Source organism: Artibeus jamaicensis, unplaced genomic scaffold (assembly GCF_021234435.1).
Source record: "Artibeus jamaicensis isolate MK-2021 breed Jamaican fruit bat unplaced genomic scaffold, CSHL_Jam_final contig_471, whole genome shotgun sequence".
Taxonomy (NCBI): Eukaryota; Metazoa; Chordata; class Mammalia; order Chiroptera; family Phyllostomidae; genus Artibeus; species Artibeus jamaicensis.
The window spans coordinates 3,528,696-3,552,208 of NW_026521850.1; the positions used below are offsets into that span (position 1 = coordinate 3,528,696).

The 23,513-nt window shown below is 59.0% G+C and overlaps 1 protein-coding gene across 5 annotated transcripts in view; it reads left to right on the forward strand.

Annotated features, from left to right (window-relative positions):
- The first annotated feature begins 798 nt into the window (after nucleotides 1–798).
- RAPGEF1 (Rap guanine nucleotide exchange factor 1) overlaps nucleotides 799–23,513 on the forward strand; it is a 110,243-nt gene continuing 87,528 nt past the window's right edge. For 3 of the 5 annotated variants that reach the window (XM_053667632.1, XM_037158517.2, XM_037158518.2), the window contains exon 1: nucleotides 799–1,126. In XM_053667632.1, coding sequence (XP_053523607.1) covers nucleotides 1,066–1,126 — 61 coding nt within the window. In that variant the 5' untranslated portion in view covers nucleotides 799–1,065. The remainder of the gene's footprint in view (nucleotides 1,127–23,513) is intronic. The other 2 variants (XM_037158515.2, XM_037158516.2) reach the window with 1 other exon arrangement.

The following is a 23,513-nucleotide window of genomic DNA, read 5'->3' on the forward strand; positions in this document are numbered from 1 at the left end:
CATTTCTGCAGGGCTCGTGGCGGCTGACACAGAGCCCAGCCCAGGAGGGATCTCAGCCAGTGGCTTTTCCTGAACTCATCACTGTGCTAGAAAAGGGCCCCAGCGCTGAGCTCCGGCCTGGAGGATCCCTTGGTCCCCATCTGGGGGTCGAGCGAATAGGGCACACAGGGGTCATTGTATCTTAATGGGCTGGGCCCAGGCTGTAGCATGGAGACTCTAGGGAATCTGGGGACACTGAGGTGGGGTCAGACCCAGACCTGGCCCCGTGGCTCATGGGGGTCAGAAGGTCAGGGCCGACCAAACCCTGGGTCGAATCAGTCCCAGGTCTGGAACTGCTGGGATGGCTGGGAGCACTGAGCCTTGGTGGGGTCAGGCCTAGGCCTGGCCAGGTGACTCGACTGGCAGGGGCTGCCAAGACCCAAGTTATGGGGGCGGTATAGGCCCTATGCCTTGGCATGGACTATGGATCTGGTTAACCAGGACTGAGTCCTGCTTAAGTTGGGCCTTGGACTGAAGACTCTGGCTTGCCCAGAATGCTGAGTCCGGGATGTTGTCCACCCCAGGCCCTGGCGTGAAGGCTTCGCGCAGTCATGGCTGCGCAGGGCGGGGGGCGGAGGGGGGAGGGCGGGTCAGCCTCCAGCCCTCCCACAGAGACTCCTGGCCGGCAGGGGGCGCTGTGTCTCCGACGGGAGGTGCAGGCCGGCTCCGGGCCGGCAGGGGGCGCTGGGCCCGCGGCGGCGCGGCGGACGCCCGGCAGGTGGCGCTCTGGCTGCGGCCGAGGTCTGGCGGGCGGCGGCGGTGCGGCGGCGCGGCGGTGCGCCGGCTCGCTGGCCTGGGCGAGCGGCCGCGGCGGGAGCGGAGGAGGCGGAGCCGCGCGGCGGCGGTAGCGGCTAGTGGCGGGAGCGGCGGCGGCCCGGGACCGGCCGGAGCGCCGCTGGCCAAGCGCACAGGCCGCGGCCCGCGGAGCCCGCCATGCCGGCGCGGGTCTGAGGCGCGGCGGGCCAGCGCCGAGGCGAGCGGCGGCCGCGCCGGCCGGGGTTCCCGCAGCGGCCCGGCCTGGGCCCGATGAGCGGCGGCCTCGGCCTCCGGCGCAGCCCGGAAATGTCCGGCAAGATCGAGAAAGCAGGTGAGGGTGCGGGCGGTGCTCACGGCGGAGCCACCGGCGCCGCCGGGACTCGCGGGCCTGCGGGTGCGCCGGGGGCAGAAGTGAAACCGCGCCCGGGCCTGTTCGGGGCGCAGGCGGCGGGCGGCCCTGCGCCGCGCTCTCCAGGGCTCACGGGCGGCCGCGGGCTCCGGCGCCGGGCGAGCTCCGGGGCCGGCGGGTACGGGGGCCGCGGCCCGGCGGCTGGGGGTTGGGGCCGGGCCGGCCGCGGGAACTTTCTGACCGCGGCTCAGACCTGGCGACGGGCGGCAGAAGCCACGGCTGCATGTGCAAGTGGCTGCAACGCCCCGAGCCCCGCCAGGCGGTTGTCTTTTAGACGGAAGATGGAGCGGAGCCATAAAATGTGTCATTTCTAATGAACCTCGAGTTTAGATTTAACCAGAAGTGTCTACTTCGGTGGCTTCAAAGGCAGCAGGCAGGATGTGTCAGGGCCTTTTCAGGGCTCAGTGCAGTTTTCCTCCGGTATCCAGCTCAGCCCTGGAAGCAGGGCGTGTGGGGAGCCGCTTAGGATTGGGGTAGCTTGTGAATCTGCACGCAAACCTCATCTCTTTGTGTGTTCCTAGAGATCTCGGAGAGCTGCCTTCCGCGGACCCGGTTTTTCCCCGGACGGGGAATAGTGTCTCCCGAGGTTCAATTAGGCTGTGCTTAGGGGGCCTGGGGCTTAATTAGCCAGCGACACCTTGCAGGGTGCATCATTGGTCCAAGGTGAGGGCCCCTGTTCCGGAGCCAGACTGCGGGTGCGAGCAGCGGGGCCCCTGGGTTGGGTGCTGCGCCGGCCTCCCCGGCCTCCGGTGGGCAGGGCACTCTGATGTGGAAGCAGCTGCGGTTCCCCAGGTTGAACCAAGAGAGTCACTTTGCTGGGATGCGCCTGGGAGTGGACCCAGAAGGCAGTGGTTTAAACACAGGAAGAAAATTTTTGTGGCCTTTAGTGAGGGCTTTCTATACATCCGGCTCTGTGCTGAGCACCTTAAATGCATCGCTTATGACTTCCTTGCAGATTCTCAGTGACAGAGAACACGGTCCTGGTTTTCAGGCTGTGGGCGAGATATTTGCAGCCCCTGCTGCAAGACAGCAGCCGGCCGAGTGGCCTGCTCTGACCAGGAGCCGGGGGTCTTCTCTGGGACAGGGTGCTCCGTGTCAGGTGTTGCTTCTGGGGCATTTTTCCCACTGGTCTGCAGCCCCAGGGCCTTGGCTGGGGACCTCGAGCTGCTTCCTGGCACATGTGGGGTTCCAGAAATATCTTGGGTTAATCTGTGAATCATATTTCTCAGGAACCCTTTGGTAATGTCTCAGAAGGGGGCTGGCGGGAAAGTGGGAGAATTTATTTTTAAAATAACACGAACAGGGTACTCTTTGACTGTTAGGGTGTATTCGTGGTCCAAAACTTGAAAATTGTGGAAAAGTAACAGGAGCGAGATGAAAAGCACCCACCATCCCACCCAGGCCTCTGGGAAAGAGAGGCCACTTTGCTTGCCTTCTCCGTGACCCCGGGAACTGACCCGGGGACCACAGGCCTGAGGCCGGCTCGTGTCAGCAGAGCTGCTCCCGGGGCTCCTCTGGGCGCTGCCCGCTGCCAGGGGCTGCAGGAAGATGTGAAGGCAGACAGACGGGCTTCTGAGGTGGGACAGCGCCCTCCAGCTTAACGCTTGGCTCCCTGGAGTCGCTGGCAGGCACAGGGGAGGGGCCTCTGCAGGGCCGGCGTTGGTGTCTGGCTCTGAGGAGAGGGTAAGGGCGCTCTGCGTGCAGGTGGAGGTGGGGAGAGAGAGCAGAGTGGAAAGGGCCCCCGGGATGTGGGGAGCTCAGGAGGAAGGTGCGTTTGGTGAGAGGCGGCCGAAACCGAAGGTTGGCACCCCATGGGGCCAGCAAAGGCCCAGCCCTGTGGCGTGAGACCTTCTGCTGGGGTTCACTTGTGCATACCAGGGAAGACGGGACACTCCCGCAGCGAGGGGGTGCGCCTTGCTGGTGGTACTTTCCAAGTGGACTCCCCTTGGCCTTTCAGCGAGGTTTCCGTTGGAGTTTTCCAAGTGCACCTGCTGCCGAGTCATTCACAGGGAGGGTCCTCAGGTGGAGTGGGGCTCCTGGGAGCAGGTGACAGACTGGAGGCCAAAGCCTGATGCCCAGCAAGCCGTCACTGTCGTTCAGTTTCCGGGAACTGGAAGCAGCACAGGGTCACTTACAGGTGTTCCTGATCTCCTCTTTCGGGAAGCAGAGGGCTTTCGCTTGTCGGGCTTAGGGAGTCCCAGCTTTCTGAGTGTGAGAGAAAGCCCCTTTGCCGGCTACCCGGCCTCCTGCCTGCTCTCCCGTCCTGATCGGCCCCTGGTGAGTGCAGCCTCTTCGGCCCCGGGGTGGCTCCTTGGTGCATTTGGTCACTCCGTGTGCCTGGCTGTGGTGGGGCCCGAAGACCACAGGGGCTGCCCTCCTGCCGTTTCCTGGGGACATAGAAAGGCAGGCCTCAGAGCGAGCTGTCCCCAGTTGTCTCTGCCCCGGGCCTCGTGGGCCATCACTGCGGGCTCTGTGCCTGAGGGAGCGGGGGTCAGTCTGCTGCCCGGGGCCTGTCCAGCTCGGCTTGATGAGGGTTGGATGTGGAGGGGCGGGAAGAAGGCTGGGAGCAGGGGACGTTTGTGAGCTCTGGCACCTCTCAGAGGCGAGGAGGCGGCCGAGGGGGTCTCGGGGCGAGCTTGTGCGCAGAACCAGTGAGGACAGGAGGCTGCTCCCGAGGAGCTGGGCGGGGCTGGTCTGAAAGACGGCAGAGGCACCTTGGGGACCAGTGCGTGTGTCCCTGGGCGGGCCCCAGGGTGGTTTCAGCTGCCCCCAGCCCAGCAGGCCTGGGGCAGGGGCCCGAACGTGTCTGGAGCTTAAGCAACGCTCTGCCCTGTGAGTGGGGGGGCAGGCCGGTGGCCGTGGGCTGGACTGGGTCCACAGACCTGTTGCAGGTGAAGAGACGAGAAGGTGTTGACGGCGAGAATGTAAAAGTCCTGAGGCCAGTCACCAGGCTCAGGTGTCTGGTTGGCTCGAAAGCTGGGAACTCTGGTGACTCCGAGCCTGCGTTCCTACAGGCAGGGACGGGTGGCCCATCCCACTGCCTGCTGCCCCATCCCTGCCTGGGCCACTGATGGCCCCTCCTCGGAGAAATGTTTGTGTGCGTTTGCCTTTCATCTGCACCGAGAGCTTTGCCCTGTTCGCCCACCGGGCTGTTCCCCGGTTCCCCAGGTGGGGCACCCCTTCATGTGCTGTAGGGGCCCTGGGGCCAGTGTCTGTGCTGGGCAGGCAGCAGGGCAGTGCGGGGAGGTCCAGGAGGCCACAGCCAGCCACCTCCCCAGGGCGGGGGTGGAGGTGGGGGGCGTCGGGAGCCTGCGCTCCGAGGCGCTGAGGCTGAGAGTGAGGCAGGGAGGCGGCGTCGGTCAGTGGGCACGGCTGTGGGCAGAAAGGACGGCGGCCTCACTCGCTGGCCAGACGCACCGGCTGCTCTCTGGTGCCCTCACGCCTCAGACCGCCTACCCTGCACCACCTTGGGGCCTGCAGGTGTTCTGGGCTATGACAGGGACCCCGCCTGCTGGGCCTTGCCCTCAACCTGGGGCAGACACCCGAGTCCGAGGCCAGGAGCACGTCAGTGCTACGGCCCTACTCTGTGTCCCTGGCTCACCGCAGTGAGTAGGAGCTTCTGCACCGAGGGACCCCCGGCCAGCTGGGGGCAGGGGCTTGCCACAGTCTTGGGTTGCTGGGGCGGGCAGGTGAAAGGGAGGGGCTCACCCAGAGCACCCGGCCTGTGGACGGGATACACATGGTGCCTGACTCCAGTGCCATGTTTTCATGTCCCCGATGCTTTTGTTGTAACTTAAAAGAGAAACTGCCACCGACTGCATCTGCGGCGGCACTCGTGACACGTTGTCTCAGGACAGACGGGACGCTCACGCCCTGTCATGTGGGCTTGCGTGTCCTGGTGCAGCAGCGGTCACTGTGCTTCAACCCGCTTTTAATGCCTTCCAACTCTTACACTTTTTCCCCGCCATTAGCAGTCTTAGCGGTCAGACGTGTCTGTCAAGAAGCAGGGCGTGTCTGCAGCGGCCGGTGGCCACCCACTCTCAGTGGCCCAGGGCCCGCAGGGGCCTGGCCACCCGCAGGTTACTGTCCAGGGGTGACATCACAGGGTCCGGAGCGCATCTGAAATTGCCTGTGGCAAAGAGAACGGATGGGGAGGGGTGACGTCATTTCTGGTCCTCCCAGCGGTCCTGAGGGGCAGCGCCGGCCGTCCCCACTGAGCCAGGGGATGCGGTGTCTCGCCTGCAGTCGCAGCCTCAGTGCAGCAAAGTGGCAGCTGACACGTGCGTGGCCCCCTGCCGCCCTGGGTCGCACGGAGTGCCGCCTGCAGCCCTTCCTGTTGCTGTGGGCACAGCGGCTTTCCGTCTTGGTTCCCATTCGTGTTTCTTTCAGGTCTGTCCCCTTGCCCCAAAACCCTGGGCTAAGTTAAGGAAGACCCAGCGTGGTCTTCAGGCCGCCTGTGATGTCACGAACATGCATCACCTCGGTGGCGCTGTAAGGGGGTCAGAAACCGCACAGCCGTGGGCTGAGTGTGTTTTCAAAAGCCAGCCCTGCAGCCCCAAATGCTTCTTGGTCTCCTGAGCAGCTCTTGGCAGAGGTGGCTTGAATGGGAGCCCTCGGAGCCAGCAGACCTGGTGGGAGGCCTGCACCGATGAGTCATGCGTGAGCTTGCAGAAAAATCATTTCCCAAATTAGCCCGGGCTGGAGAACGCCGTGAGCACGGGGCCGGCTTTACCTCAGCCCGGCTGCATGTGTCCCCGTTGCCATAATAAGATAACGCACTGCAAAGAGCAGCGGCCTGGTGACGCGGCTGCCCTGCCGCCGGGACAGGTGCAGCTCCACCTCCCCGCCCACCTCGCCCCACAGGCTGCTTTTTGGCCAGAGAGACGGAACCCACCCTTGGTGAATTCCTAGGGGACCTGTCACCTTGGTTTCTGGCCGGTCGTTTCAGGCCATGTGACAGAGGAGTAACCCGGGGCCTGGCATTGTGACCCGGCACGGCTCTTCCCTTTTCCCGGTCTCGCCCTCTCCCCGGCGCCATGCGGAGGGGAGCGCTGGAGCTCACCTCCCCGTTCTCTGCCGTCTAAAGGCAGCTCGTCCTCTTCCTGCGGCAGGAGGCCGTCAGGTGCCGGGCATGGCGCCTCCCTGGCACAGCGAGTCCTCGCCCAGCTGTGGCCCCGAGGCTCCTCCTCGGTTTGCACTGAACACGGTGCAAAAACCCACTTCCTGACGCTCGCAGCCTCCTCCACCCTCCTGGCTTCCTCGGCCCGGCGCCTTCTCTTCCCCCAGCAGGCAGTAAATTCCACGGGAAGGCCCCAGACAAACAGGCACTCTGGGTAGAATGGTACTGTGTACCTCATTAAGAAACCAAAGCCCCGGTTTCCTTTCTGCACGTTAAAAATCAACAAGGGCAGTCCTGAACAGCCCGTTAGCTCCGTGAGGGGGACGCCGTCTGGCCCGCCGTGGGCTTGCCACCACCACACAGGTGGGTGCTCAGCCGCTGCTGACTAGAAAATGAGGAAAGGCAGTTAACACGGTCACAGAAGGGACTGAGGTTTCTGATTCCCAGTCTCAGGATTGTTTGTGAAAGGAGCTCCTGGACTTCGAACGCCCAGGTGGGGTGTTTCTGGGGGGCACCAGGACCTCCCCTGGAGTCTGCAGTTAGCTGGGGCCCGTTGCTGCCCCCACGCACAGGTCAGTGTGGTTTCCAGAACACGGGTGGTGAGGCCAAGAGCACCTCCCCAGAGCACTGGAGAGAGCGCCAGGCTGTGAGGAGAGGCAGGGCCGCCCTTGACCCTGACTGCAGCTGCTGCTGATGGGGACCGCGGGGCTTGGGGGGCACAGCGCCCCATGCTCTGGGCCGCGGGACCCTGCCTTCCGTTTACAGATCTGGGCCACGAGAGGAGACCGGCCTCCACGCCTCCCTCTCTCAGCCAGTCTCGAGCGACCTTTAGGGCCAGCCTGCACCGCCACTCGCTTGGAGGGCTGGGGAGGCAGGCTCCCGAGGTGCTCGGGCTCCCCGTCCCTCCTCTGCCGAGTCTCTTCTCTGCCGAGCGGCTCAGGAGAGCCCCTCTTACAGTTCTTCCTTGTCCCCTCTCGTCTCCACCGACCTGCAGTTTGGAAGGCGGGTGGTGGCATCTGCACGGAGCCCTCACCTGCGGTCCGGACCGCACCCCCCTCGGCGGTCCCTGTGCCTGGCATTGGGCGTCCTCCCCACTTTCTCCTGGCTTCCTGGCACCACACACGCATTTGACTGCAAATGAGGGCTTCCGATCAGGAAGCGTCTCCCTGCCTCTCAAGCAGAGAAGAAGCGGGCCTGTCTCACACGGGGAGGCTGGGGACAGACTGAAGGGCGCAGTTTGGGCGTTTGCTTTCAAGCTTTTCAAAAGTTTATGCCTTCGGTGTGGACTTGGCAGTCGAGGCTCCCGGCCGCGCTTCCAAGTGGCAGCCGGCCCACTGTCCCCCTGAATAGCAGTGTGTGGCCTATATCCTTGGGGAGAAGGGAGGCGTGGAGTGGAATGAGAAGAGGGGGCAGCAGAAGTCCATTGAGATGTGACGGCTCTGAGTAGCCATTTAGTTAACCCCAAACAGGCAAATAAACAAAAAGATGCAAACTGAACCTCTTGCTGGAAACAGTGGTTGTATTGATTGCTGGGTATGGGCAGTCACACGTCCCTGTCCTTCAAGTGACTGGTTGTGACTGAACAGATGGGGGATTGTACGTGGGCCATGGAGCTGGCTACTCTTAGACCCTCCTTTCAGTGACCAATTCCGGTAACTGTCCAGGCGAGCTCACGCGAAGTGCTTACCACGTGCTGTGCCGGTACCAGGCTCTGCTGTGTGAGCTTTGCACACGTGGTGTCCCATGACCCTCACAACAGGACTCTCACTCTGCAGCAGAGGAGGCTGAGACAGTGGCTCCTCTTCCTCAGTGCAGGGGGTCCCGAGACCAGAACAGCAGGCTGTGCCTGTGGCCCCCACACCCAGTGGGGCCAAGTTAGGACTAAAGCCCCTGCCTACTTCCCATTTTTCCCTGTTTTCACTGACTGCGATGATGTGATTCGCTTGGCTGTTCTGACTGGGGAAAATCTGAGCCTCCCTGTTCCCAGGGAGCCCTCTGACACTGGCTGCCGCTGCACTCAGAGGGCCCCTTGATGACACTGGGTGGAGGGCGGGGGGGCGGTGCAAGGGCAGGCTGGGGTCCCCCTGGCCGTCTGGTTCCCGCTCACAGCGCACGTTTCCTGCTGGGTGACCTCGGGCAAACGCCGGAGGTCTTTCTGAGCCTCTGGTGCCTCTGTTGTAACCCAGGTGGACGCGCCGCCCCCCCCCCCAGCCCTTTCTGACCCTGGCAGTTGGGGTGGGTTGGGGTTTTCCTTGATTTTTCAAGACACTGACTTTGCATGGCACTTACTTGTTCATCATCACAATAAAATTTACATAATCCTCTAAAGCTTCCAAGAAACACTTACAGGACTTGAGCTTTGTGGCTCTTGTTTTAGGTTTTGTTCTTTTGTTTGGTCATATAAGGTATTGGAGTCGCAGGCATTTTTTTCACAAATGAGGAGGATGACCCCAGCTGGCCATTGTTAGTACCTCCCGTGCGCCTTCAGATGCGGTCTTACAGAGAGAGGGGGTGGGCGTTGCCCATTTCACAGTGGGGGAAAGGAGGCAGCCAGAGGCGAGGTCGTGTGCTGAGTGACTGAGGGAGCCGCTTGGCCCCCGTGGGCCCGGATCCAGGGTCTGGCGCAGGTCCAGGGTAGAGCCCCCAGAGGCCGGCGGGGAGGCACGGCCACTGTCTTTGCCTGGCCCGGCTGCAGGCTTGCCCCGGGGCTTTCCGGCCCCTCTGCAGGGCCGGCGAAGAGACCCCACGGCCGCCGCTGTGGAGCAGCTGCCTCTCGGGGCAGAGGTGCCCACAAAGCGCGTTTGCTGGAGGCGCCGCCCGGGAATCGGCTTCGGGTGTGAACGGTGGGGTGTGGCCCCTGGTGAAAATAGCTCCATCCACCATCCGTCTGTCCACCCAGCACCCGTTCATCGACACGGTGTGGGCTGGGAGTGCCAGACAACCCGCCAGCGCGGTGGAGGGACTGAGGGCATCTGTGCCCGCAGGGAGCTGACGTCCTGGCCACCGCCTGCGCTGTGAGCAGGAGCTCCTGAAGATCTAGGCTCTCCTACTTTCCTTTTTTTTTTTTTTTAAGATTTTATTTATTTATTTTTAGAGAGAGGGGAAGGGAGAGAGAAAGAGAGGGAAAGAAACATCAACGTGTGGTTGCCTCTTGAGTGCCCCTTAATGGGGACCTGGCCCACAACCCAGGCATGTGCCCTGACTGGAAATCGAACCCGCAACCCTTTGTTTTGCAGGCCAGCACTCAATCCACTGAGCCGCACCAGCCAGGGCTCCCACTTTTCTTGATGCTCATCCATGGAGGCAGCGTGATCCTGGCCTGCAGGTCAGGACCTGCCTCACGGCCCCTGGGTCTGCACCAAAACACTTTGTGTCCCCCCGAGGCCTCAGTCTCCCCATCTGCGAAGTGGGCAGACAGACTCTGTACAGCACTGTGAGTGAGAGTGTGGGCTTCTGAGGCCTGTAGCTGTGGATTGGATCCCAGCTCCGCACTGAGCGGCTGTGGGGCCTTGGGCCAGTCGCTTTGCCTGTCGAAGCCCCGGTTTCTTACCTGTACGATGGAAAGACCCCCCATGCCGCTAGGGGAGGGCTGCACAAGGTGGCGCACAGAGAGCATGTCAGCAGGGCCTGACACAGACGTGCTCCGTGGGCTGTACCTTTCGTCCCTGCCTGAGGCCCCACTTGGCTCTAAAATGACCATCTCCTAAAAATGGACACAGGGTGAGCAGCATTCAGACCTCAGCGTGCCCAGCAGGGAGGTTTCTGGCTATCGAGGTGCAGTTGACCCTTGAATATGGGTTTGAACCACACAGGCCCCCTTTGGGGGAGGTAGTTTTCTTTTCAAAGAATTTAAAAAATAGGGATGTGCTCTGACAAGGGTGTCGCTAGGCGATTTTCTCGTGAACATTGGAGCACTCACCCAAACCTGGGCGCCGTGGCCCCTGCGCACCGCTGCTGCGCGGCGGATGCCGTGGTGTGCGGCTCGTCCTCGGCCACAGTGCTGTCGCGCGGCTGTGCCGGAAGCCTGCCTTCTCTTCCCTGTGATTTCTGTGCTTGAGCTCACTTTGTTGGGAGGGTGCCTCTTAGAGCACCTGTAGCGCTCAGTGTGTGTGTGATGGACTGTTAATGCTGGTGGTGCTGGTTCTGGTCAACAGTGAGCTGTTAGTTAAGTTCTGGGGGAGTCAGTAGTTATACTTGAATTTTTTTTAAATATATTTTATTGATTATGCCATTACAGTTGTCCTATTGCCCCCCTTCATTCCCCTCCACCCTGCACACCCCTCCCCCACCATTCCCCCCCTTTAGTTTATGCCCACGTATCTCAAGTTCTTTAGATTCTATATTTCCCCTTCTATTCTTGCCCTCCCCCTGTCTATTTTCTACCTACCGTCTATGCTACTTATTTTCTGTACCTTCTCCTCCTCCCACTCCCCTGTTGCTAACCCTCCATGTGATCTTCATTTCTATGGTTCACTCCTGATCTAACTGTCCTCTTAGTTTGCTTTTGTTTTAGGTGTGGTTGTTAAAACTGTGAGTTTGCTGTCCTTTCACTGTTCATCTTTTTTATTTTCTTTTTCTTAGATAAGTCCCTTTAACATTTCATATAATAAGGGCTTGGTGATGATGAACTCCTTGAATTTGATCTTATCTGAGAAGCACTTCGTCTGCCCTTCCATTCTAAATGAAAGTTTTGCTGGACAGAGCAATCTTGGTTGTAGGTCTTTGGATTTCATGACTTGGAATACCTCTTTCCAGCCCCTTCTTGCCTGGAAGGTCTCTTTTGAGAAATCCACTGACAGTCTGATGGGGACTCCTTTATAGGTGACTGTCCCCTTCTCTCTTGCTGCTTCTAGGATTCTCTCCTTCATTTTAATCTTGGCTAATGTAATGATGATGTGCCTTGGTGTGTTCCTTCTTGGCCCAACTTCTTTGGGACTCTGAGCTTCCTGGATTTCCTGGAAGTCTATTTCCTTTGCCAGATTGTGGAAATTCTCCTTTATTATTTGTTCAAATAAGGTTTCCACTCGTGGCTGCTCCTCTTCCCCTTCTGGTACCCCTATAATTCGGATGTTGGAATGTTTAAAGATGTCCTGGAGTTTCCTAAGCCTCTGCTCATTTTTTTGAATTCTTGTTTCTTCATCCTTTTCTGTTTGGTCATTTTTTCCTTCCTTCTGGATCACTCCCTTGATTTGAGTCCCAGTTTCCTTTCCATCACTATTGGTTTCCTGTGCATTTCCCTTCATTTCAATTAGTTTCGCCTTCATATGTTCCTCTAATTTGTGACTAAAATCAACCAGTTCTGTGAGCACCTGATCACCAGTGTTTTGAACTGTGCATCTGAAAGTTTGGCTGTTTCTTGGTCACTTAGAGTTATAGGCTCTGGGGCTCTGAGTTCTTCTTGAGCCACAATGTTTTGCTCTGTTTGTGCCTGTTAGGTAAGAGGAGCAGAGCCTTAGGTGTTCACCAGGGCGGGGCCACCCAGGTTGCTGGTTTGTGATGCTGTATGTGGGGTCGGGGTCAGAAAGGGACAATAGCGGTCCCCTCTGCTGCTTCCCCCTACTGGTGCCTGCCCGGTCCGTCTCACTGCTCACTCCTTCGCTGGTTTATCTGCGCACCAATGTGTGACCACGGTCAGCCTGCGGCCTTGCGCCCTCAGTGGGTCCGTCCGCTACTCCACACCTGGGATCCGCCTACGGCTGCCTGTGCACCTGAGTCGTGCGCCTGAGTCGTGCGCCCGGGTCGGTCCGGTGGATCTTTACTGCCCGACCCCACTCCGCTGCTGGCTCTGCCCTCTTACCGGTCTGGCTGAACGGTTCGTTGTTGTCACACTTCTGTGTAGTTCAATTTTCTGTGGTTTGGCTCAGTTTTTGTTGCTAAAACTTTGTTGTTTTTCAACTTGGTTGTGTGAGAAGGCACAGCGTTTCCACCTACTCCTCCATCTTGGCAGAAGTTATTCTACACTTCAACTTTTGACTGCCTGGGGGGTCAGCACCCCTGCTCCCTGTGTGGTTCCAGGGTCATCTGTATGCCTTTCGGGGCCTCTGCCTGCCTGTCCCCCTCTCACACACACACGAGAAACTGGAATTCCAAGGGACGGACTTTTACAGTGAAGTAATAAATCTCCAGAGAGACCTGTCTTCTTGGAAGAGAGCAGCATTCACTGCACGTGGGCCCGACTCTCAGAGGCAGCGGGAGGACAGGCCTGAGGCTCTCTCTTCCGTCCGTCTGTCCGTCCATCTGAGGGGTGGGGAGGGGAGAGGGCTGTGCTTGCGCTCGGTGGCTCATCTTGGGGCCGTGGCTGGCAGGTGTGTTTTCGCTCCACCCCAGGAGGCACCACGGCCGTTTCTCCTTGCAGAGGTGACTCTCAGGTGACTAAACGCCTGCGCTCGGCCCAGCAGGTGACGCGGTCCCTGCACGGCGCCTTTGTTTTAGGCTGGTTAAAACGCCGTGAGCCAGTCAAGGTCCTCTGCACAAGTCACTTACACGTTGCGTTGAAGGCTGCCAGCAGTGTGATTTCAGATCTTTATTCCCCCCTTGATCAATTTTCACAGTTACCAGCGATTCAGGAATCCTGACGTGTTGTTCCGTGTCTTCCTCAGCCTGTGCCACGTGGGGCTGTTCTTTTTTCTTTTTATTAAAATTTATTGTTGTTCTTTTTTTTAATTTTTAAATTTATTGTTGTTCTGCTTTTCTGGTCTGGGACAGGGACCGCGCGCAGCCTCCTCGCTGGTCCGTCCTGGTCGCCAGCCCAAGTGTTCGTGGAAGCTGGGGCCAGGCAGCCTCTCCGCCCCGACTCGGTGCCGGTCCCGGGACCGCAGAGCCTCTTGCTCTGTCGGCCTGACCACACTCGCCCGCGCTTCCGCCCCAGCTTGTCCGGGCTCCTTACCGATGTCAGTCCTCTGAGCTCACCGGGAGCCGCAGGCGAGGGTTGGAGGCCTGCCTTTCTGCATGGCCTGTCCTTGTTTCTTTCTTTTTGTTCATGAGGGGCTGTCTCTGTTAATCACCCTGAATGTGCAAAACTATAGAATGCAGAAAAGGAATTGGGCTGGGGACCCGGGCTACATTTCAGCTCCGTATGGCGGGGAGCCCGAAGTTCCTGGTCCCAGCTTGGGGCGTGAAAATGCATGTATTAGTGGGGAAAGCGTGTGGACTGAAGTTACCCTGGGGGCGTGAGAGTCACCAGACAAGGAATGCTTACAACTGTGGCATCTCTGAGCCATGGAGAGAGAACTGGCCAGGGTGCTGGCACTGCCACAGACCGCTGTGTCCTCTGGGGCAGGCCCGGCTTCCTCCCTGGACCCGGAGCTGGAATCGCGCTGCCTGAGCTTTCTCGTGAGCCCAGGTCCTGCTGGGCTTTGGTGGAAGCCCTGTGGACGCTGCCCCAGAGAGAAGGATTCCTCTAGATGTGGACACGGCTCTACCAACTCTGTAAATTCCTGCTCTTACGTGACAGATGATAACTTGCAAACACCCCAGGCCTTGGACAGCTCAGATGGAATCTTGAGTATCTGAAGGCATCGGAATTTACGTCTCCTACTTCACTCAGACTCGGGTTCAAGTGACGGCAGTTGTACATTCCTGCAGTGTTATGAGGATTCACTAAGTGATGCTTAGATAAGGGGCTTAGATAACGTGTGTGTGGATGAAAGGAGAACCTGTCCCCTCCTGTGGGAGTTTCTGTAGTCACACAGAGTAAAACTGACCTCTGGTTGGGTGTGCAGTCTGAACTTGCCCTCCTCTGTCGGTCTGCACGACCACCCCCAGGTGGGACCGAGATCGAGCCCACCACCCGCTGGCAGCCGCTGAGCTGCTTTCGGTCCTGTCGCCTGGCCTCTGTTAGAGTATCGTGTGGTGTCAACTTTGGGAAACTGGTCTCTTTTGTTCAGCTACTGCCTTTGAGGTTCATGAAGTTGTCGGCTGACATCAGAAGCTTATCCGCTTTTATAGGGATGGGAATAGTCCACCGTATGGGCGTACTCAGTGTTTATCTGCACAGAGTTGGGCCTTGGTTAACTAGCTGTGTTTCCTGGGAATAGATAAAGATAACCTTTGACCGATAAAAATCAAATAACCCAATTAAAAAACTTGGTAGACATCTCCAAAGCAGATACGCGATGGCCAGTGACCACGTGAAAAGATGCTCAGCATCGCCGATCATCCGGGGAGTGCACATCAAAGCCTCGGTGCGGTGCCCACTCACGCCCACAAGGACGGCCGCTTTTAGAAAGAACAGAGAGTGAGGAGCAGGTGTGGGTGAGGCCATGCGGAAACCGGAACCCTGTGCACTGGTGCGGCGGCCGTGGACGGCAGTTGGCAGTTCCCCAAAATCACACAGAGCAGCCGCGTGACCCCACAGGTCTGCTTCTGAGTGTGCGCCTGCAAGAAGTGAAAGCAGGGACTCAAAGGGGACTCACACACTCGAGTGTGTAGCATTACACGCAGCAGCCCGAAGGTGGGAGCAACCCAGGTGCCCATCGGTGTTGGGACAGGTGAACCACACGTGGTGGGGTCGCAGGGTGGATAGTCTCCGAGAGGGAAGGAAACCCCGCCACCGGCTTCGGCACGGATGAGCCGTGAGGACGTGGTGTGAGTGGGAGAAGCCAGGCACAGAGGCCAGACGCGCACCGCCCCAGCAGCATGGACGAGATCCGGAGGGGTGATCAGTTCGCAGAGACGGAAAGTGAGTAGAGCGGTGGCCGCCGGGGCTGAGGGCAGGGAGGGGGCGGGGACTCGAGTCGCCCTTGTGAACGTTGAGGTGCGGTTTAGACAGTCACACGGAGTGTGAGGGCGCGCGTTGCCGCTGAACTGTGTACTCCCGAAGGGTTAGGTTGGCGAGTTTTACGTTACGTGTGTTTACCACAGTTTTAAAAAATTGCCATGGATACCAAATATTTTTCTTTTTAAAAAAACTTCATTGGTTGATTTTTTTAGAGATAGGAAGGGAGAGAGAGAGACGTTGATTTGTGGTTCCACTTACTTTTTGGTCGATACTCGTCTGTGCCCAGAACCTCGGCACATCAGGGACAACGCTGTAACCAGCTGAGCCGCCCGGCTGGGGCTACGTCTTCCATTTTTATTTCCGTAATCTTTATTCCACCTGAAGCTTTGAGATCCAGTGAGTTACCGTAAAACACTGATGCGTGACAATGACACATGACGGCCATGTCACTGGGCAGCAGTGCTCATGGTAAAGACGCCCTGCCTCCGTCACCTGGGTCTGCGCTGGGGGAGCTACAGGCCGACTGCTCACACCTGGCGGGCACCCTGCTGGGCGCCTCCTGGACTCGGGGACTCCGGCAGTTAGCGTGTCTTTCGAGGGGCCCTGTGTGATCACGAGACACTGGCCACTGTGGGGCAGGGCCTTTTAAGCCAGGATGGGTTCTGTCCCCACCAAATGTGCATCTTGTCACCATGCCCCCAAGCTCTTAGCTGTGCTGGGCTTCTCCAAGGGGACGTCTTCACAGGGGACTGCCCAGCGCTGCCCTCCGGCAGCCTCAGTTCCTGCCCTGTGTCCAGCTACATAGATCAGTGCCCGGAGGGGTTGATGGGAGCCCAGGGGCCAGAAGGGCCCCACGGCCTGTTGGGGCCTGCTGCCTGTCAGCTGTTAGCAGAGACTCTCCCGCACTTCTCAGGGGCTTCCCAGTGAGACTGCCCGGGCCCCCTCGTCGGCACTTGCTCTCTGGGTCCGCAGCACAGGTGGCATTTGCTCTCGAACCGTTTGGCAGGGTTCCAGGCTGTGGGCCACGTTGGTGAAACAGTGTCTCTGACTTGGGGTAGGGACGTGTGACCCTACATGGCCCTGACCACCACGGTGCGTCCCTGGTCCCCGTGAGTCTGGGCTGGGGCAGTTTCTGGGTATGTCTGCTGCCGAAGCACCAATGTGTGCCAGGCGTGCCGATGTAACAGCACTTTCCAGGAAACAAAGAGAAACTGAAATACTTAGCAGGATAGACTACGAAACCGCGCCTTGATTCCAGACGTGAGACTGAAGTGAAGAAGTGGGCAGCGCAGAATCGGGGAGGACGGCACGAGCCTCGGCTCGTTCTTCCAGCTGGTTCCCTGAGCACCTGTGTCTGCTGTCATGCCGGGAGGTGCTGGGACCACGTGGACATGGGGACGGATGAGCCACAGCTCCTGCTCTGGGAGTGTGTACTGCGGTGGGAGGGGAGGGGCGGGCCCCCTCCCTCCCCTTCAAGCGAGACCAGGCCTTTTTGCAGAGTCAGACTGTGGAGTTCTCTGGTGAACGCAGCTCTGGCCCCACCTCGCAGCTATAGGTGTCGGGGCCCAGAGGGAGGTCACTCGAGGACCACTGTGCCCGTCCAGGTTGTGACAGATGGGGCGATGGCCACACGCCCCGGCTCACACCAGCTGTCACGGCATAATTATTCATAGCACCCGCCCGGCACTACCGAAGTGCCCTGGTGTGGCCAGGAAAACACCGAGGGGGGGCTCATCTGCAATCACCGAGTCCCGTGGATTTGCAGCAGCGAGGGTCTTGGTTTGCCCGGAGAGAGCTGGCTCCGGGACACGCCCGTGCCGGCGGGGGGCCCAGCCCCTGGCGTCTGCAGGCCGGGCCGCGGGCTCAGTCCCAGACACCGGCCACTTCGTGCGTTCCAGGCACTCAGCCCGTGGGAGCAGCGCCCTCTGGGACGGCTGGTTGAATGATGGCGAACACACACAACCAGCACAGCTGTTTCTTGTGATGGAACATGGTTCCTTACAACAGAAATGAGAGTAGCCGGGTCTCGAGTTCGTTTTCTTCAAACGGACGGAACGGGTGTGGCGTCTGTGTGGAGTCCCATGGAGAGGGCTGGAGGAGCAGCTGCGGGAACCCCATCTGGCAGAGCTGGACAGTACTTTGTGCCCCTGTGGCTACAGAAAGGAGTGTGGGTGGGCCCTGAGTTTTCGTAAGAAGTTTTATTTTTGTTCCAGGGGTATATGTGACGTTTAAAGAAAACGTCAGAAAGATAGGTAGGGAGCTTTGTGTTTATGACACAGTGGTAACTTACGGCCTGCGGTGTCAGCAGGGATCGAGGGCAGGATTGTCTAGGGCCAGGCGGCCCTGTCTTAAGGACCCGCGGCAGCTGTAGAATGTCGTCCGCCTCCTGCAGTGGGTCTCAGGCTTTAGCACTGGATGCCGCTAGGCTCCAACCCCCAGCTTCTGATTCAGGCACCCTGGGGTCCGGCCGAGAGCTGCCGTTTCTGACAAGTTCCCCGCCGCTGCTGCTGCTGGCGCTGTGGTGAGTGGGGGCGCCCTTTGGCGTCGCGGAGCAAAGGGAGTAGGAGGGACTCACCTTGAAAAGTTGCTCAGGGAAGAGGAGGCACAGGGGCAGAGGTGGTGAGGATGTCATAACAGGTGGCTCTCGAGAGGCCGGGAACCCTGCAGCACTTACTTAACCCTGGCCCCCGGGTGCAGGTGGGGAAAGTGAGCCCCGGGTGGGTTTCCGGGGTAGCGGGGGTGAAGCCCTGCCCAGCACCGAGACAGACCCGCTGGAAGTGGGTAGGCAGCCAGACGGCACAGGCTGAAGAGGATTCGAACGCTAAGCACAAGTGAGCCACACGTGAGTGCCGGCGTTGACACTTCGGCCCCCAGGGCGTGCCTCGTCAGCTGCGTGCGGTGCCCCGGCAGTGGTCGGGCAGGCTCCGGCAGCAGGCGGAGAAAGGTCGGCTGGTGCGAAGAGACCTGCTGTGACTGTCACACTGCACGTGGGCGGCGTCTCTGGATATCGGCTCACTGATTAAGCCATGGGTTAGTCGTCACGATGAGCAGGGCATTTTAGAACTAGGCATTCAGAACCTGAAGCGCAGACTCTAAAATGTAAACTACGTTTAAAGTCACGCCATGTTTCGTACTTGGAAAACATCGTGGTGCGTGTTCACGAGCTCCTTCTGAACGGTCCTCACCCACGAGTGTTCTGTGGTGGTTCTGCGCGCACGCCCACCCAGCCGCCTTCTCTGGGTCCTCTCTCTCTCCCTCCAGGTCTCTCGCTTCGGGAACGTCCAAGGGCCTCTGACCTCTTCCCAGGCAGTCCAGTCCCATGTCTTTAAATGCCAGGTGGGCAACCCCTGGGCATCCCCAGATGTGCGTTTCCAGCTGTGAGCTCCCCCTGAGCAGAGGGCTGCCCACCTAGCACCTCCACGTGGACGGTGTCCGCATTGGACTGGATGCGTTTAACCAGAGCTCACGGCTCTCCGCCTCACCCCCTGCCTGCCACCTGGCTCCTTCTGGGGTGTGCATCACAGCGACTAGTGTGACATTTGACCTCCGCGTCCAGGCTTGGAGGTCTTGCAGTCACCCGGCCCCTCTGCACACCCCACATCCGATCCCTCAGTCACTCCCACCACCTCCTCCCCTGACATTGGCTCCAGGCCACGGCCCCGCCCTCAGCACTGCCTGGGACCCTGCTGGCTGGCTTCTTGGTCTCCACTCTCGCTCGCCTCAGAGTTGTCCAGTCTTCATTCAATGGCCAGTGTGTGAGTTAGGGCCAACCCAGAGTTCTTGCCAGGCCACAGCGACCTGCACTCTGGCCCCTGGCGCAGGTTCACCACCGACCCCGTGCTGTCTCAGCCACGCAGGCCTTCCCTCCCGGTGGTGGTGGGACACACCAGGCATCCCCCCGCCCCGCAGCCCCTGCACTTGCCCCCGCCCAGCCCCGCAGCGGTCCCTCCTGCACGCGCTGGAGCACGCCTGCTGCAAGCCCAGGTCGGACGCCGGGGTCCGAGTTCTGCTTGTGTGGCCTCGGGGCGGCCCCTCTTCAGCCTGCCTGCTCTGAGACACACTCAGGGATGCAGCACAGGCCCAGGGTGCTCAGATGCGGCGGGCCGGGGAGGGCGCCCTGTCCTCGGGCGCACGTGTGCACCCCAACTCCCTTCGGGCCTCTGTTCACACGGCGGCGCCCCCAGGAGGCCTTCTCTGCCCTTGGGGTCTGAGGTCGCACTCCCGTCAAGGCAGCCCCTCACTGTCCCCTGACCTTGGCTTGTGTTTCTTGTCTTCTTCTTTCTTCTTCCTCTTTCTTCTATGGCATCTGCTTCTTTTGCATGACAATCTTCTCCCACACTAGGGAGTAAGCTCCTTCCCCAGGGCCCAGCATGTGACTGGGAGACAGCTGGGGCTCGCTGACTTCTGGTGGGTGAGTGACTGAAGCGCATGCTGGGTGGGGCTTGTCCTCTCACTGGAGAGAGCAGGGCACCGAAAGAAGCTTGGGGGGCCCGACCGGGGCTCACTGAGGCTGAGGCTGCCCTGAGCCTGCCCGGCTCCATCAGGGGCCGCCATCAGTCGGCTGCCTCCTCAGGTCGGGCAGCCGTCTCTGGAGGGACGGAGCAGGGGGAAGCCGAGCCCGGAGGCGAGGTGGGCGGGTGACGGAATATGAGCAGTTCCGCAGTGTCAAGGTCCGGGCGCAGCAGGGACGCTGGGGCCCTTGGTGGTTGCCGTGGAGAGGCTACTGGGCGTCAAGTGAGGTTGCGTTTGCTTCTCTGGAGAGAAGGGAGCTGGGACACGGGGTAGGCGGGCAGGAAGGAGAGGGCTCGCACCTGGTGTCAGTCTTTGGGCAAAGTAGAGACCCCCAAGTGGGGACCTCGGGCGGTGAGGGTGGGAGAGCTGGCCCCCGGGCAGGCGCCGCAGGGCCTCGAGTCCAGTGCAGGCCCTGGGGCCCTCCGCCCCTAGGCATTCCAGGAAGTGTCAGGAGTTTCAGAAGTGTTCCCTATAGTTGGACATTTCTCCGCGTATCTGAGTATTATGAAACAAATGGTAGAGGAAAAAACTGCTATTTTTATTTACTTAAAAAAATAGTTCCTGCCCTGCTGGTGTGGTTCAGTGGGTTGAGTGCCGGCCTGAGAACCTAAGGGTCGCTGGTTGGATTCCCAGTCGGGGCACACGCCTGGGTTGTGGGCCAGGTCTTGGCGGCACATGAGAGGCAACCGCACATTGATGTTGCTCTTCCTCTCTTTCTCCTTCCCTTCCTCTCTCTAAAAATAATAAATGATTTTTAAAAATAGTTCCTTTCTCTCTATTCCAGGTGGAATTGATAGAATTGGAGGCGTGGGCTTCTCCGTGTCACGTCCTGCAGGTGGGACTTAGTTCCAGGCCCAGTCGTGACTCGAGAAAGCGTGACAAACAAATAGCTTCTTCAGAGGGCCGGATGCCCCCGTAGCAGTGAGGGACCTGCCCGATCGCCTTTCCTTTGGTGAACCAGCATTGTCCGCCAAAGCTGTCTTGTGGGGTGCTTTGGAATTGGAGGTGGGGGGCAAGTTCTGACTTTCTTTATGTGCAGGTTAGATTGGACCCCAAGAAGGATGGACTGGCCAGCTCTACAGTTCATTTCTGTAGGGTGTCACTTCTGGTCCCGCCCGGACACAGAGACAGGGCGGCCTTGTCTGGGACGCAGGGCCAGTGTTCAGTGAGGGTTAGCACTGTGCGGTTGCTGTGCAAAAACACCAGACTGGGAGTCAGCGGTGCAGGTTCTCCGGCCACCTGTGAGAGCTTGGGGAAGTGTCTCCCCTCTCGACCTCAGTTTCCTTATTCCAGAGTGAGAGGTTTGGCCTAGCTCTGTGCTTCTTGGCCTTTGGGAGTTCATCGAGACTTGGATCAAATGCTTCTCTTCCTGGAAAGACAAACACGGATGGTTTGGCCAGCCCTACTGGAACCTCCGAAACCCATAAGAGGAAACCCTGGCCCTCTAAGCCCTGCCCCTCTGACTCTCCCCCATTCAGATGCCACCAGCTGCACAGGGCCTTTGCACATGCTGCTCCTGCCCGCAATGCTCTTCGCCCCTTTGCTGGGTTGACTTGTGCTCGTCCTTCGTGTCTCAGCCTTCCCTGACCTACCAGGCTAGACATGTCACCCTGCCCTGACCACTTCTCAGCACCGGCCACAGTGCAAACTAAGTCATTCTTTGTGCGTGTCATTGTCCTCTCCCTTGGCTGTGACATCCTAGACTGGTCTGTGAGAATGCAGGCGTTTTGTAACGAACCCCGACCTCTGCTTCCCGAGACACGCCCTGCGAGATGGGCCTTTGCCTTCGATGACTTCCTCCAGGGCTCGGTAGGGAAGTCACTTCAAAGCAGCATCTTTTCAGTCCCAGAAGACTGGCTACCAGACGCTAAGCCCTAGTGCTCTGCCAGGCCTGACCTCCAGGCCAATCACTCCCCTTCGTTTATGTTCTGGACCGAGCTGGCACTCCCACTCGGAACATTCCCACAGTGCTTGGCGCTTCCTCGTATTGTTTTGTTTTTCTCTGGACGGGAAGTGGCCAACATCAGGCTTTCCTCCCAGCAGCGAATTCCATGCACAGAGCCCGTGTCGGCCACTGGGCGCCTGCCAGAGAGCCCGCCCGGCTCCCTGCCTCAGGGGCGAACGTGCCCATTGCAAGGATCGCTGGCCTTTCCCCTCTGCACCGTGATGTCTGTGTTCGTCTGCCTCAAGAAGAGGGCTGTGCCTTGCAGGGCTCCCTGACTCGGGTGTCTCCCAGCCCGGCAGTGCCAGGCGGGAGCGGGGAGATGCCTGTGAGCTGTCTCAGACTTTGGTAGCTGCCATGTTACCCCCCGGTTTGTGTCACTTTCCACCGTCAAAGTGGTATTACCGTGGGACGGCCATTGTAAGTGAGGTTTTATTTGATTTGCACCAAAGGAGTGAGCCATTTACCAGAATGTGGCAGTGCATCTTACTGTGATGTGGAGCAGAAGGTCCTTTGTGAGGGTGAAGAATTTTCTTCATTGTATCTGTAGCTGGTATTTATATACAATAAAATAATAACAAACAGCAACAGTAGCTATTCTTTAAGAGTATCTGCTGTGTGCCAGCACTTTTTAAACCTCGTATTTAACCTCTGAACTGCCTTATGAAGTAGGTGGCATAGTACACATTTTGCACAGGTGAAAAGTCAGGTGCAGAGAGGGTAAGTTCTGTCCCAGGTTTTCCCAGCAGGGAAGGGCCCACACAGAGATCCAAACCAGGCCAGCTGCCCTCCAGAGCCAGCACCTGCCCACCACTTTCGGCCTCCTCTGTCCACAAGGAAGTGGGTGGCAGGTTTCCTACAAGGAGGAAAATGCTGGGGCTGGGGCTGGCTGACTACGTACGTGGCCTTGACGCAGCCCCAGCCGCCCCCACCCGTAAGGCATGGGAGGGCTCGCAATGCCAGCGTCCCCGGGGGTAACCCGGCTGACAGGAGGTGAGGTGCAGCCTGACTGAACGCAGCACCTGAGTCCGCAGCGTCCTCGGGCGTTTGCGTGAGATCCGGAAACACATTCACTGTGGGCGCAGTCACCTTTGGGGATACCTCTAAAAGCCACTTTTTCCAAGCCGGGAATTAGTGAGGGATTCCTAAGACCGGCTGTTCCGCTTATGTTCCCCGTTCCCCAACCAGTGTACGTTTGAGTCATTTTGGGAGGCTGTGATTACCTGGGAGGCAGTTGAACCACAAGGCCGCCTTTTCCAAGCTGTTCTCGCAAAGAAATTTCCAGTTCATTTGTAAGGTGCATCAGTACATTAGTTGTTTGGAACGTGGGATGCGTTTTCTCAGAAACAGTTGTGACGTGGTGGCCCCCCAGCTGAGAGACGGCAGGACCGACCGGCCGAGCCCCCTTCCCGGCTGTGACCTGCTGTCCTGTGTGTGTGCAGGCTCATGAGGAACTGACCCAAACCTGCTGCCGACTTCAGGGACTTTACAGACTAATAGGGGAAATGAGAAAGGGGCCGACGAAACACCACGGCCGGGAAACTCCGCCTGGGCTGAGGGGTGAGGATGTGGGCAGGACCAGCCCACAGCCCCGGCTCTTGCAGGAACCAGTTATTTGTGAGTTAGAAACTCTGGTTGGCCATTCTCGGGGCGGGGGCAGTTGGGAGGTGTGGGTGGGGGAGAGAATTCTTATCTGTTCATTTGTTTATTCCCCTATCCACCCACTGGTTTGTTCAACAGGCAGTTACTAAGCACCTACTGTGTGTGGGTGTTCTACGAGGGCCAGGCAACATCTGTGCAGAGCAACTGGGTAAGCAGTTTGCCGAAAGTTCGAAATTAAAACTTCAGGTGAGAGGTGATGTTAAGATGCGGTTTCGGAAATGGGACCTTTTGGACCTATTGTGCTCTTGCGAACATATCGAACTTCATGGCCTGTGGAAAAAATGAGGTCAGATGTCACGTCTGGGGTTGAAAAGGTTGAAAGCTTGCTAAGGAAAATTGTTATGGAATTTGAAAG